General features: G+C 48.3%; 1 protein-coding gene across 1 annotated transcript in view; it reads left to right on the forward strand.

Annotated features, from left to right (window-relative positions):
• The window catches only part of CDH23 (cadherin related 23), a 264,190-nt gene that overhangs the window by 215,080 nt on the left and 33,026 nt on the right, over positions 1-16,084 (forward strand). The window contains exons 44-56 of the mRNA XM_078597759.1: positions 101-208; positions 1,463-1,565; positions 2,016-2,141; positions 3,051-3,254; positions 4,971-5,149; positions 6,974-7,129; positions 8,167-8,293; positions 8,893-9,009; positions 9,644-9,868; positions 11,424-11,593; positions 13,402-13,539; positions 14,394-14,513; positions 14,731-14,908. Of these exons, the coding sequence (XP_078453885.1) occupies positions 101-208; positions 1,463-1,565; positions 2,016-2,141; positions 3,051-3,254; positions 4,971-5,149; positions 6,974-7,129; positions 8,167-8,293; positions 8,893-9,009; positions 9,644-9,868; positions 11,424-11,593; positions 13,402-13,539; positions 14,394-14,513; positions 14,731-14,908 (1,951 nt within the window). The remainder of the gene's footprint in view (positions 1-100; positions 209-1,462; positions 1,566-2,015; positions 2,142-3,050; positions 3,255-4,970; positions 5,150-6,973; positions 7,130-8,166; positions 8,294-8,892; positions 9,010-9,643; positions 9,869-11,423; positions 11,594-13,401; positions 13,540-14,393; positions 14,514-14,730; positions 14,909-16,084) is intronic.

Raw genomic sequence — 16,084 nt, forward strand, 5'->3', positions numbered from 1 at the left:
TCAAAGCAAAAGTTAAAAGCAGAGCTTTGACAGTGGAAGAGCTTTCCGTGAAACCGGATGAGGTCGCAGAGATGTCCCATCCACGTCGGGTGCCTTTCAGACGGGGCTTGTTTACGTGAACCGGCCGCTGGACCGCGAGCGCCTGGCCGAGTACAGACTGACGCTGACGGTCCGCGACAACCCCGACAACCCCAGCTACGCTCGCAAGGTGCACGCCCATGGAGGCTGTCGTCTTCATTGTCGAGTGTTTGTGTGTGCGGGGAGTAGTCTGGTGTTATGGCGAATAGAGCACTGCGCTATCGACCCAACAGCCCAAGTTCAATTCCCGTTCGCGACTGATGACCGTGGCTAATGTCAGAACCTGAACTGGGCCTCCCCTAGGTCGAATCGGCCTCAAGTGAGTACTTGGTGTGATTTTTAAGCATTGCCACTGGGGAGACAAAGGTGGCCAGGCTTGGTGTTGGCTAACCACCCTCTCGTGGGCTGTGCCAGCCTTCAGCGGTGATCGCTAACAGCACTTGCCCCAACAGTCTGTTAAAGGCTGTATGGGGGATATTTGTTTTTGTTTTGTTTGTATATGTGTGTGTGCATGTATGATTGTGTGTGTGCAAGCTGGCACAGTGGGGAGCACAGGTTCTGCATCTGTCAGTTAATCCATAACAGCTGACTTTTCACATAACCTCTCAAGGTGTATTTTGCCTGGCGCAAGTGCCCTGGTGATGTCACTAAGTGACAAATGACAGCTGTTGTGCATGTGTGCATGGATATTTGTGTATGTGCACACGTGTATGGATGTGTGTGGGTATGCACACGTGTGTGCATGTGTGATGAGCAGGCAGTAGTAGTGCAGTGGCCAGCGAACTAAGCTATGATACCACTGAATCGCGTTTTATTGGTAGCCACTAATTACATCAGTGAGATGTGATATCTGAACCTGGTTTGGGTTAAATGTAGCCTTAAAAAAGTACACAATTCAGTGTGTAAACATCAGCACTGTGGAAATACTCGGGGATGATGCTGGTCACACTTCCCCGCATGTGGCACGAACAGCACTTTCCCCCCACTAGTCTGCGTGGCTACACCGTAGGGGAGGAGATATATTTGTGTGTGTGCTGATGTGGGCTGATGTGGTTAGTGCACTGCACTACCAACCCGGCGACTCAAGTCCAATTCCCACTCACAGTCAACATCGGTGGTGAATATTGGAACTGGTTTCCCCGAGGTCGAATCAGCCTTAAATACGTACCTAGTGTAGTTTGTACAAACATCTGCACCGGGGAGGCAAAGGCGGCCGGGCTTGGTGTTGACCAAACACCTCATATTCCATGCCGGCCGGTCTGAATAGGTGCTCGCTAACAGAACTTGCCCCAACAGTCTCTTAAAGGATATCCCGGGGAATATTTTCTATTGATATTTGATTGCACAGTGGTTTTTTCTTATCTTGGTCTGGTCTCCCTTGCAGGATTCCGACATCATGATTGTAACCATTCTGGATGAAAACGATAACAGTCCGGTATTTTCTCAAGTCACGTACGAGGCGGAGATCCCGGAGAATTCTCCAAACGGTGAATGCAGTTCACACCCGTGTTTGTGTTCAAAGAGTACCATGTGTGATAGTATAGCGTATGGGGCAATCCACGGTTGTGGTAATGCAAGAACTGTGCAGCAATATTAGACACAGCAATACAATTTAGTTATTTATGTATTTCACAAACCTATGATGCTGATGTTAAACTATTTGATTGACTGACTTTCGTTGTTTTTCAAATAGATTTCATCACTTGACATCCCTTGCATGACATGTCGACAGCTCACACACGGAGTTATAAGCACAGCAGCATGAAAGCAAGCACACCTAGATTGGTTCAACTTCACATTCGCCAACCCTTTAATTGCATTCGTGAATGTGATAAATCAGTACGATTGGCAAGCGCAAAACTCATCCATCTTGTCCTGGCTGGGCTTTTCACGTAATGCGGTGTACCGAGATTTGCCTGTAACGTGTCCGTGGTCAGGGACGGTCCTGACGGTGCTCAATGGGCCCATCTATGCGAGCGACGCCGACTTTGGGGTGAACGCGACGCTCGCGTACTCGCTTCTGGGGGGCAGCTCGGCGTACTTCCTTATCGACCGCGACAGAGGTACGCTGGACAGCCTCGCCACGCCACCTGGGTCCAGAGCCCAATCCCAGCGAATGTCTGAGCAGGAGTACGACGCGCCTGTAATGCGCTCGTCTGTCACTGCCTACCCACCCTGGCCCCAATCGTAAGCTGTATTGTCAATGCCACCATCTCTTCTGGTAATGTTCCCCTGCCGTAGCTCCCATCCTGACGAAACCGAACATGAGGCTCCAGAATCACTGCCTTTTTCATGTTTTCAGTCTAGAAAAAGGGTTACATTTTCTCACCTCTCCTAGCACCGCTCCGTGCATGGTCATGATGACCCCATGTGATATAATTTCCACCAATTCTACTGCAGCTGCTCTCCTACGTGTAGTCAGTTGTCCCTTTTTTCATCGGATTTTGGGTCTCTTTCAGACAATTCCACTGATTGTATCCACTCCTCCTCTGATTAACGCGGTTGGCTACGTACGGTGAAAAGAAGTTCAACATACATATCATCATAACACCTGCTAATTTTTCACATTGAACTGGAAAAGAGCGTTCAAAACCTTGCAGTCTTAATCTCTCCCGAGCCCTCATTTCCTGGACTTTCTTGCCACTGTGACAATTTAGTAAAATCACCACGTGCACTTAAATTAATGAACGAAAGACTACACAGACTGCTAGCGATAGCCATCACTTCAACTCCCTGTCCCTGTTAGTAACCAGTGTCCCTTTAGTACCCAGAGTCCAGCGAAGCGCGGTTGGCATGGGCCCTCCTCTGTGTAACCCCGGGCTTGGACCCCTGCAGCCCACAGACCTCCATGCAGTTGCACCGCCTGCACACGTCAGAGCTATGCTACTTGCAGAGTCCTTTTAGTACCCGTAGTCCCTTTAGTTCCTGGAGTCCCTTTAGTACCCATGGTACCCCTGTGTATGCGTGTGCAGGGAACATGTCAATGGCGTTTGGGCAGGGTCTGGACCGCGAGGGTATCCCTGGGGGGCGCCTGGAGCTCACGATCCTGGTGCAGGATGGGGGTCGGCGGAACGCGACGGTGCGGCTCGGGGTCACAGTGCTGGACGTCAACGACAACACGCCCACCTTCAACGTGACGTCGCAAACCGCGCACGTGCTCGAGAACAGCCCTGCAGGTACCGACACAATGACCCCACCCCGCGTAGCCTTGAGCAGACCGCGGAGGTAAGCGCCGGTAACGAGCGGCACCTTTGAGGGCCGGCATGCCACACGACGGGATGATTGGCCAGCATCATGCCCGGCCGCCTGTGTCACCCCCACTGCTGACGTTTACACGCCGTGCCAGGTACTCATTTAGAGCCAAGTTGATCTAAGGAAGTCCCAAGACCAGTTCAAATATTCGCCACTGTTATTGGTCCTGAGCAGGAATTGAACTAGGATACCAAGACACACACACATACAAACGTACATATTTACATGCATGCACATAAATTAAAGCTAATTATAGACAGAAATATTGACAGTCAACATAAAAATATACATGAGATAGCTTAATTTCGGCTCTTTGAAAACAATAGATTCAAATGTCTAGAGTAAGATCATGAAATATCTTCATCTTTCGTGATCTACATTTACCACAGGATGTTTATTTAGACTGCATGAGAAATCTGATGAGCTATGAAGCTCTTTTTCACGGATGTCCAGTCAGGGCGGGTCAGCAAGTGACACCAACAAACAATACAACAAACAATAGGAGTGCAAAATAGAACAAATTTAAACAAGTTCCTATAAATAAATAACATCAGTACAAATTGCACAATTCCATACATTCCTGCCTATTTGTCAACACAAAATGCAAGCTTGAACAAGGCAGCAAAACAATAACAACAGTTCCAGACCACACCAAGACAACAACACACAGTCCCTCAATAATATTGCACATTAAAATTGAACTATCGATACACGGGTAAGGATCAAAGTTACAAATCACATCGGCAAATGTGGTTGTAGCTAGCACTAATCTTCTGCTTCAAGATTATTTTTAAAGAAGATTCACAATGTTAAGGGAGGAGAAAAGGTTGTTGCGAAACGTTGGTGCTGCAATGGCAAAAGCTGTGTCACCTGTTCCAATTGTTGTTCTATGGATAGTTAAAAGGCAATTTGATGGACGTCTTAGGTTTCTTGGGTTTGACAATGGGGTTAATGAATTAGATAATTATCTAAGTACAGCATAGATTTGCCAATAAGGATTTTATGGATGAACAGGGCCTAATGTTGATTGCTTCGTGCATCAAGTGGAGATCACAATGGTGGGTCCTGTATGGTCCATCTGTTTGACTTCATTTGGAGTTTTACCTGATACTAGCATTTCAGCAAAGAGATTTAATTCTGACTAATTTAAGTTTAATCCAAAATTGTTAAAATATACGAACAGAATTGGACCCATCATGGAAGCTAGTGGAACACCTTTTTATTTTAATATTTGTGGATGAGATGTTATCACTATGTACCTTTTGAGAATGGTCTGAAAGATAACTCTTAAACCCATTTATTGTACTGTCTGACAATGTTAGTTGACCAAGTCTTGTGAGTAGATACCGTTAACACCTGAAATGAAGAAGTGACTCTTTGGGGGGGGGGGGGGGCTGTTTACTCTAACCACTGCCTCCCTGTGCCACGTTGGTCATGGCAGTTGTTTGAACATACTTCACCACGCTGGTCAGGGCAGGTTAATTAGGTGTTGGAGGCCCATAATAGATTCATATATTGCTCGCCACCGAACTCAAGTATACAGGTTCCCAGTTTCAATGTTCTAACCACCGCCCCACTGGTCCACCCTTACTTGGTTATAAAGGCGACATAATAATCGTCTGTCCTGCTTGGGGCACCAGGAACGCTGGTGGCCTCCGTTTGGGCCACGGATGCGGATGCGGGCCCCAATGGCCAGGTGACTTTTCGCATCGAGAGCGGCGGTGGGGACAAGCTGAGCATCGGCCCCAGCGACGGCATAATTCACGTGGCCCCGGGCGCCAACATCGACCGTGAGACGCGGGCCGCCTACACACTCATGGTGAGGCACGCAAGCATGCGACCACAGGAGCATGCGAGTGGAGGAGTCTCATGCACACTCGTGCGCTCACGGTGGGAAACGGAGACACACGTGCATCAAATCTCTCACACGTGGCATACCGCAACAGCTTTATGTGTGCGTATTCTCATGGTGGAAGATATGCAATAGAGTCTCAAAGTGACTGTTAGATATCAAAGCCGTGGGTTTGGCAAATTACATGTATATATTTGTGAAAGAAACTTTAGGAGTATCTTTGAAAAACGTCATTAGTTTTTTTTCTTCAAAAAAATTATTTTGCAATTAAAATAGTTGTTGTAACAGCAACATGTTATTGTAAGACGTGCAACATACTTCAGGTTGAAATTCAATGTGTTTAAATAATGCATGTTTATCCAGGGGGCATCTTGCTCTGTAAATCTCCATTCACCTTTCTAGATTTGTATAGCGCCTTAATCCAAGGCGCTTTGCAACAATTATAACATTGTACGTACGATGATCATGGTTGAGATAAAGAGTGGGCCTATTCAAAGTGGTGGTGTAGTTATGGTGGCAGTTAGGAGGAGAGGTGGGAGTGGTTAAGGAGGGGTTGAGGTAGTGATAGGGGTTGGGGTAGGGGTTGGAGTAGGAGTAGTGATAGGGGTTGTGGTAGGGGTAGTGATAGGGGTTGGGGTAGAGGTTGTGTTGGGGTAGTGATAGGGGTAGTGATCGAGGTTGGGGTAGGGGTAGTGATAAGGGGTTGGGATAGAGGTAGTGACAGGGGTAGTGATAGGGGTAGTGATAGGGGTAGTGATAGGGGTAGGGATGAGGGTTGGGGTAGTGATAGGGGTAGTGATAGGGGTAGGGGTTGGGGTAGTGATAGGGGTAGTGATTGGGGTAGTGATAGGGGTAGGGGTTGGGGTAGTGATAGGCAGAGGTGGGACAAAGTCATTGTTATGCAAGTCCAAGTCGAGTCGCAAGTCATCAAATTCATGACTCGAGTCTGACTCGAGTCCAAGTCACATGACTCGAGTCCACATCTCATAGGTGGGACAAAGTCATTGTTATGCAAGTCCAAGTCGAGTCGCAAGTCATCAAATTCATGACTCGAGTCTGACTCGAGTCCAAGTCACATGACTCGAGTCCACACCTCTGGTGATAGGGGTAGGGGTTGGGGTAGTGATAGGGGTAGGGGTTGGGGTAGTGATAGGGGTAGTGATTGGGGAAGTAATAGGGGTTGGGGTAGGCCTGATTGTATTTGTGGGACGGGGCAGGCAGTATTAGGATGGACAAGGGAGAAGAGATGGATCTGCAGGGTTGCAGGGTGAGGCTAATCGTGGGCTTGTCCCTGATCTGTCATTGTTTGACATTGATCTTTATAACATGGCACCGCTATAATAACAGTAATGATGTCATAGTCACGCTTATAGTCATCATAGCCACGCTAATCAGTGTCTCCCTGCTCATCGAGCAAAGGGGCCATGCTCATCTCCTTGCCAGCATGGAGTGGTGGAAATGTCACATTCCCATTGTTCTGAGCTGGTCCCAGAACGATCGCTCTCATCTGCTCATGACGTGATCCTCAACCCTGAAGGAATGAAGTCATCCAGACGTGGATTGTAACTCGCTGCATCCCTGACTTCATCACTGTGTGCGTGTGTGGTTGTGTGCGTGTGTGGTTCTGTGGTTGTGTGGCTGTGTAGTTGTGTGGTGTTGTGTTTGTTGTCTTTCCCCTCCACCTCCGATTAGTATGGTTAGCGATGTACGGAGCGAAAGAAGTTCAACATACATATGTGCGTGTGTGCATGTGTGCGTGTGTGCGTGTGTGGTCGTGCGGTTGCAATGCAGGTCGTGGCCGTGGACAGGGGAAACCCCCCGCTCTCGGGCAGCGCCATCGTGCGGGTGCTTGTGGACGACGTGAACGACGAGCGCCCGGCCTTCCTGGCGCCCGTGCAGACTGTGTCCGTGCTCGAGTCGCTCTCCGTGGGCTCCTTCGTGGCCACGGTGAAGGCCCAGTCTCCGAGTCCCCGTCCCACGCAAACGCCAGTTCGCTAGAATCGCGCATGGGTGGCAGGGTGGTGGCGCATTGGTCACGTTTATGCCTCACGGCAAGAAGTGCCTGGGTTCGATTCCCAACTCGGGCTCCTTTCTATGGGGGTTCTATGATCTCTGCCTGTTGCTGCATGGGTTTCCTCTGGGTTTGCCAGTTTCCTCCTATCGCTAAAACAACAGAGAATGTAAGTGATATTAGCCAAATTTTCTAATGCTGAAAGAAATAGCTGCAGATTACTCAATTGAGATGACACGTAGCAACATCGCCCCCGACATTGAAAACTCTGGAGGACCCTCCTTTAAAGAGTATTGAGAGTGAATGAGGATTTACTGGGTAAACAAGCACAATGATAGCAATACTAATGGCACGATTCATTGACTCATTACTTGCTCATTGTAGCTGAATGGCTCAGCATCATCCTTCAACTGTGTCTCTGGCCTTCCTATCCACTTCTAGGAGTGTGATTCCCAGATCCAGGAAATCTTCTAGCTACACAATATTCTGGTTGGGTTGTTGGTTGGGTGGCTGGATGGTTCACGTGGGTGGCTGGGCAGGTGGTTTTGGGTGGGTGGGTGCACTAGGTGGTTCGGGTGGGTGGGTGTGTTGGTGCGTGCATGTGTGGCTGAATGGGTGGGTACGTGGGTGGGTGGTTGCATGGGTGGATGCGTTGGGTGGCTTGGGTGGTTTTGAGTAGGTTTGGTTTATTGGGTGACTGGGTGATGTGGGTGGTTGGTTGATGTTGTGTAGCTGGTTGGGTAGGTGAATGGGTGCATTGGGTCGCTCGGTGGGTTGGGTGCATTGAATGGCTGGGTAGTTATGGATGGGTGGATCCGTGGGTGGGTAGGTGGGTACATGGTTGGATAGGTGGGTGCGTTAGAGGGTGCATTAGGTGGGTGGGTGCGTTGGGTGGTTTTGGGTGGGTGGGTTTATTGGGTGACTGGGCGGTTTGAATGGGCGGGTGGTGAACTGCGTTGTGACCTTTGTTCAGGTGACCGCCCTGGACCTCGATCTGAACCCCCAGCTGGAGTACTTCATCATTGAGGTGCTGGCCTACGATGACGCCAATGCCATCGTGCCGAACCAGTCGAACGTCTTCGCTATCGACTTCACCACAGGTCTCGCCTTTCTCTCCTACACGAAATTTCACATCGATTACATCCCTGATGTGTTTCTGCGGCCATCTTACTATATTAGGAAGCCACTGAAGCTGTGCACTTTAAAATAATTTAGATTAACAAACTCCTTTCTTTAGCACTGTTTTTGTGTTTAGTTTGTTGTCCTTCCTTCACACCTCCAATTAGCATTAGTTGGCTACATCCGGTGCGAAAGAAGATCAACATACATACCTGTGTTATCCGCATTGCCATGCATTTCCCTCTGTGGCACTCACTCCAACAGCAGTGGCACTCATCACATTGGAGAATGACCCTCAATATGCAACAATACAATAAACAACGTTACAAGAATAACGGATAATTTATTTCAGTTTCTTAACTGCACTGGTTCAGTGCGTTGAAACTCTTATTTACCAGTCATCACCCATCATGAATTATGTGTCCCTAAATATTAGTACTGATGGATAATGGCTGGTGATTGCCAGATGATTCCTGATTGAGCTATCATTGATGGGGATAGCTGATGAGCGACGAGCGGTTGGGTGGAGATACGTTTGAGAAATGATCTCCACCGTGGCCACCGTTGCCATCTCGTGCAGGCGACGTGCGCCTCAACTCGGCGCTGGACCGAGAGAAGGTGGCCTCGTACGTGCTCACCGTCTCCGTGCGGGACAAGGCCAGCGGCTCAATCAACGTGTCCGTCAGCAACCCCAATGGTACCGTGCGGCAACAGATTCGTGCGTCGGTAGCAAGAGTAACTCGAACAAATATAACTTGTACAGAGGTGCAGAGTCTCCAATGATTACGGGATTGCAAAGGCATTGAGCCCAATCAATCTGAATGTCCACAGTCTCGTCAGATAACAGAAGTTTAGTGGGGTTCGATCTTAGGTGAGAGACTTCCTGGAAATACCAAGTTTTGGAGGCTTTGGCTGCGAGGTTTGATTTGGAGATTGTACAACATCAGACTGTTCTTAAATGATCTGTGCAGTGCATTTAGTCTTGTCCCCTTGTATGCATAATTAAATTTCTCCTGAAACTCCTTTTATATCCTGCGGGCAAAACTCTCAAAAAAGGAATTGGCCAATCATCCCAATGCAGGAGACTCTGTAAGCCCCCCCCCCCTCCCCCTTCTATCAATTCACTGCAGGATGAGGGCCTCTCCATGCATTGTGCGGCACAGTTGAGGATTACCATTATCCAGACTGGGCGGAGGACTGAGAGCACTGAATGACGCAGTCGATGATGCTGTGGCCCAGCTCGGCCAAGTAGGCACACGCTAGTAGAGTCGTATTTACTGTCGTTAATGTGACAATAATCACCCCCGCCGTGCCGCCAATCCGCTGGCCAGCCGTGCTGACGGTGAGCGTGGTGGACGTGAACGACAACGCGCCATGGTTCCGCCCACGCGGCGTGGCGGCCTTCAGCGACGCGGTCATCGAGGGCGCGCTGCCCGGCACTACGCTGCTCTCCGTGTCGGCCGTCGACCCCGACAAGGGCCCCAATGGCGAAGTCAGCTACCAGCTACTCGACCTGCCTGCCGGGCAGTACGTGCGGCTGGACGACCCCGTGTCAGGTGCGCCGAGGCGGCGTCGTGCGACAATTCACCGATGACCGTCATCGTTACTCTTGAGTTGTGTGTGAGTGTGTGTGGGGAGTGGTAGCGCGCTGCGCTAAGAACCCGGTGACTTGGGTTCGATCCCTGCTCACGGCCAACACGAGTGACAATTTTCTGAACTGGTCCAGGGCCTCCCCTAGGTCGACTCAGCCTCGAATGAGGCGGCCGGGCGTGGTGCTAGCCACGCACACCCCCTTGTGTGCCGTGCCGACCTGCATAGGTGCTCGCTAACAGCACTTGCTCCAACAGTTTGTTAAGGCTATGCGGGGGATAGTTGTCTTTGTTTTGTGCAAGGGGTAATTACGGCATTCTCAACTCTTGCAAGTGTCACGCGAATATTGTTTGTAGGGTTAATGGTGGAAATGAATGTGGAAGACCACATGACAGTGCACACTAGACGTATGATCGGATCGTGTAAATAGTGAGAATGATAATGAAAAGTGAACAGGCCTTAAAATTGATGAACAACAAATGAGAATACATTAATTAATTTCAATTAAACAATACAAACTTAACAAAAGTTATTTATTCTTGAATTGTTTGTGGTCCTGAGTCATGCCAACCCAATGAGAGAGGGCAGCAGTGTATTGTTGTATGCCTACTCAGAATCTAGAGGGATACTAAACTAAATTATTAAAACAAGACTATTTTTGTTTTCTCCAGGTAAGGGCCACTGACCTATAGAGCTCTTTTCCAGAAGCAACCTGGCCACAAATGATAGCTCAACGAAGGGGCTTATCATGTGGAAATTTATAGCAGCCAAATACTCTACACGCATGTTTCTAAATGTGGAGGGAGAACACTCAAACTAAAAATATACAGGCGTCAGGGTTGCACCCACAACCTCCTGTATACCAGGCAAGGTCGTTAACATCTTGCCACCGCGGCTGCACCTCCTGAGAATGGGTTCATCTGGGGGCCAGTGAACTTGCCAATGAGCCTATTGAGTGACATTCAATCATTTAGTTTTCACTTTTGTCCGGCAGTTTATTTGCGACATTAAACAAATTCATGCTGGGAGGTCAGTGTGTGCTTTGGTTCAGAGTACAACACCCTCAATGTATATTGTGGTTGCAATGATTCATACCTGTCCCGAAATAGTAAGAAAATCTCTAGCATCCCTTTCTTTAAGAGATAATGAATCTCAAGAGGCTCTCACATAAATATAGAGAGAAGCGACTATATTTTTTTCAAACACACCAACTAAATATATACATTTTAAGCCATGACAGAATTACGCCCGGGTTATCTCGCGAATGGAGCGGTTAGCACGCTGTATTACGAACCCAGTGACCTGAATTCCTTTTATGACATCAGCGGCGTATGATATCCAAACTGGTCCTGGCCACGCCATCCACCCCCATTCACCAAGCCGCGCTGTCCAGAATGGTGAAGTATGGTCAAACCCACGTCCTACGACTAGCACGGCGTGGGGAGGCCTTCACCCAGCAGAGAATGAACAAAGGGCTTTTCATTATTTTTCATCAGCATGTCGTCTTTCTTTGATGCGCAGGCAAGATCACCATCAACCGCACGATCGACTATGAGCAGGTCAAGTGGCTCAACTTCACGGTGCGAGCGCAGGACCGCGGGACGCCACCCCGCAACACGGACGCACCCGTCTCCATCCGCATCATCGACATCAACGACAACAACCCCATCTTCAACCCCGCCTCCTACAGCGTGCGTCTGCTCCCCCCGCCCTCCACAGAGCGAACCCTCTCCACATGAGCGTCGTCGCTCGTACCTAAAGAAACTGTTGACCTCATCACGTTCTATAGTTGGCCTCTTAGGCCACAGAATGCAGCCACGTTCAGTCTCCCAATGGTGCAGAGACAACGTGCAGGTGGTAGAGCATTCACCACCAGAGCATACGCCCCTACACTGTTTAACGCGTAGGCTTTCGTGACCAATTTCATCCATAATAGAGATTGTTCGGGTTAGATTGCATAAATATAAATGTGTCGTTAAACCTGCCACCACCCGACACAGCAAATTAGCAAGGTTTGTCGCGTAAACAAACATGTCAATTAGTTACTAGTTCAGCACACCGGTGTGTTGGAGAATAAACTCACACCATCTACAATTGTAAATGTGTGTTGTAGACTCAACGTAAACAAAGCATGCCAATTAGTTATAAAATAAGAGTATGGATCCCTGCAGCCACGAAAACTTCAAATTAAGATTAAAACATAAATGTTGACTTAAAACTTCCGTGACTGCAGGGATTCATATTATTTGGTTATTTCAGGTAAAGTCACATAGATAGAAAAATAATAATAAAAATAAAGTGAATAAAAATAAAAACCATGACGTTTTGATCGCAACACAAGCGGTCATCATCAGGAAACATCGTGTTTTTTTATTTGTATTCACTTTCTTTTTATTATTTTTATATCTACGTGACTTTACCCAAAGAGCCAAAGAATATGGACTTAAAACGTAGTTATTTATATGTGGAGCCACAGCAAGGACTTCCACCTTCACTTTTTCAAAAAGAGCCATTGGCTCTTCGTGGGTTATAGTCTGATTAATGTAATTTGTTTATCCAGGAAAGTCTCACCGAGCCTCAAGACTTTTCCCATTTAAATATTTGGCCTTTTCTAAAAACGATCACTTGGCATGCGAAGAAACCACAGAATCGCCTGAGGAAACCCCACACGGGTCAACACTCAAGGGTCCACACACAAATGAGTTCACAGGCTCACTTATCACTGCTATCTCATGGCCACCTCACAGTGCAGCATATTTGAGAGTACACGGTAAAAGAAGAGATGATCGCCGATGGTCAAGACGAGAGGTCTCAACGTGACTCAGTTGTTTTTGTTGTCATATTTATTTGCTTCAATGCTGCACCGTTATTTTGTTTGCTTTTGTCATTTTGGTGACCCACGTCACTCTTACAAATTAGACTCATCCTGATCACTTGAGTTCTCACCTGGTAAACCAGATTAACTTGAAACCTGGTAAACCAGATTAAACCGGATTCACTTGAATGGCAGACGAAGGAGGGGGCGCACTCGAGAGGACATCCCCCGTGGAGAAGGAGCGACGAAATCAGCTCGTGTGCAGGTGCTCGATAGATTGTTGCATCGTGGGACTATGAGGGATGGTTTACGACTTGAATAGATCATGGCCAAGGATGCATGTAAGTATGTATGTTGAACTTCTTTCGCACCTTACATAGCCAAACGGGCTAATCGGAGGTGTGGGGGAAGGACAACAAACTAAACACCAAAAGCAGTTCTAAAGCAATGAGTTTTCAATATAGATTCAAAAGTGCACAGCTCCAGTGACTTCCTCATATCGGAAGGAAGAGGAGTCCAGACGGCCACAGAAGCGCATCTGAAAGCGCGCGATGCAGTGACCCTCTTTGTTCGATGGCGAGCCAATAGCCACTGCGAAAGGATGATGCTGATGGTGATGATGCTGATGATGCTGATGCTGGTGATGATGCTGATGGTGATGATGCCCGCGTTGCCCGTCCACAGAAATCGGTGTTTGAGGACGTGGCGCCCGGCACGGTGCTGATGCGGATCACTGCCACCGACGCCGACTCGGGAAACTTCGCGGTGGTCGTTTACTCCCTCGTGGACGGAGAGGGGAAGTTTGGCATCACACCATCCACGGTCAGCGGCCCGGCACACCACCCTCACCGCCGTTCTCCATTACCGGCTGCTAGTGGCACGGCTTGCTATGCGTGGGCCCCGGTGCCAGGAATGAACTGGGCCCCCCTGCCCAAGTTACTTCCCCCTGGCACTTATGCAGTTGCACCACCTGCACACTCGATAGCTACGCCAATGCTGACCGTATCTTTAGTGCAGCAGTCACATGCTTACTCCTCAACTTCAAGCATCATCATCATCGTCATCTTTAATCATCCATCTTTGGAATCATCATCATCAAGGTTTTTACATTTTTGCACGTGAAAACAATCAATCCAAGTTTTTTATATATATATCAGACAATATAATGTAAAGATTCTATTACAATAACATTTTTATTCCAATACATATAATTGTAGCAATGTTTAACCGACCTGAACTGGCAAATTGAATGGGTTGGGATTGTACAATTACCGATAATCACACAATCCAATTGCAACCCCGAGTGTTTACTGGATTTCATCTCGTGTGAAATATATTGTTCAGCCATTGGTAACTGAGCTAAACCAGTCATTCACTTCACTCAAGAGCCCAGACTCATCATGGGCTGGTGCCTGGATTCCAACTCAGGTCTCAGAAGTTCCGGCTCAGTGCTCCGATCCCTGAGCCACCCAACCCTTGTTTTATAGCCAAGTTAGCCGAGCAGAGTTTTGAGGACAGATCAGGTGTTTCTGTTGCATTCATTTTTTGAAACGGATCAAAATTAAGCTGCACACGAGAGGCCGTGGAGTTTAACTCAGTGCACTGGTGCTTCCTTCGCTCGCCTGCCAGCATGAGACATCACCGCATCCGTGTCTCCCCTGGCGCGCGGCCTGCAGGGCGAGCTGTACGTGCTGTCCCCGCTGGACCGCGAGAAGAAGGACCAGTACACACTGACGGTGACGGCCCGAGACAACCCCGGGGACCTGAGATCCAACCAGAGAGAGAACTCGGCACAGGTAGTGCCGGCGTGGCAACGTCCACGGCACAATGTCGGCTATCAAGTTGCTAGAGCTTTTCAATGCAGGTCGATGGCGCTCAATGCTTTATCTCCGTCCGTCTGTAAACTCTCATATAAATGATCCGATATGAACACACGCGTGTGCCACGAGTGAGTGAGCGCACGCGGTGCATGTCACACACCGATGCCTCGCTCCGCTCGTCTTCTCCCGGCAGGCGTACGTGACGGTGATCGACGTGAACGATGTGAGGCCCGTGTTCTCGCTGCCCGGATACCAGACGGCTGTGTACGAGAACGAGCCGGCAGGCACCTCCGTGCTCACACTGACCGCCACCGACCTGGATGAAGGGGACAATGGGCGGGTGGACTACTCCCTGCAGGGCCCTGGATCTGGTAACCCCCGGCAGTGCAGCTCCTCAGTCGAAACAAGAGCCTCGGGCGGGCCTTGTGATTCATCTTTCTTCAAAATGTTATTCAGCTTCCTCTGTCGGGTTTGTGTGTCGAGATTAATCAACGTCCGTTCGGAACTCTCGCATCGCAGTGGGATGGCCTATGATAGGGAATGGCCCACAAGCACAACTACCTCTGACATCCCTTCCAATGATGTTGAATTCTTTCAAATGACCATACGCTGGTGGTTGCACATTCTCACATATCTTCATCCAGATAGAATTATTCATCAGATTGATCTTTTTATACTCAGTGCTCCAAATGAGCCAAATAAAGTTAACAAATTAAGTGTGATGGTTATGTAGAGCCAGATTCGAACCCTGCATCTCAGTTGTACAGTTCTGACTCCTCAGCAAACCCACCCTCCTCTCGGGCATGATGGGGGTCAACCCAACTGGCTTTGCTTTCAGGGTGTATTGAATGAGTTTGAATTGATTTGTATTGTTACACGGATGATGATCCCGTTTAGCCGATGCTCAGATATTTTCAAATGGAGATCCGTGCTGCGTCAGCACAGCAACAACAATAATAGACATAAACATTAATATTGCCGAGAATGAGTCTCGGATCCAACGGAATATTGCATAACCAACAAACAAATGAACGCTACTTTGTGTCCTCTGAGGATAGAGATCCACAGGCTGGGTCATCGTCACGTCAGGGGCTGACATTGCCAATCATCCATAGATTGTTGAAATAAATAAGTACCACTTCTACAGGAAGACAAGAATAGTGTTCGTCCTTTGTAGAGACCAGTCCGTGTCATAGCAAAGTGTAATTTCCTCCACAGTTTTAACACAGCGAAATATGTTGTTCTTTCATTTTAGCACTTGTTTATCCAGATAAACTTCGCTGAGTCTCAAGACTCTTTTTGAGGAGGGTCCTGCCAGGTTTGTTGCTGTAAGGGGCGGTATTGCTTTGCGTAATCCCAATTCAGTAATTTTCAGGAAATTTTCAGCATGAGGTTGTTTTTGGCCGATACAAATTTACTTTTTTTTTGCTTTCATGAAATATACGTACAAAATAGTTTAGATGGTATTATGCATTACTGTATATGTGTAGTGGTGGTGTTGACGTGCGCCGACTGTGACAGTGATGGATCACGGGGCGGCGCGGGGT

This window comes from Lampetra planeri, chromosome 9, assembly GCF_965212315.1.
Source record: "Lampetra planeri chromosome 9, kcLamPlan1.2.h2, whole genome shotgun sequence".
NCBI classification, from domain to species: Eukaryota; Metazoa; Chordata; class Hyperoartia; order Petromyzontiformes; family Petromyzontidae; genus Lampetra; species Lampetra planeri.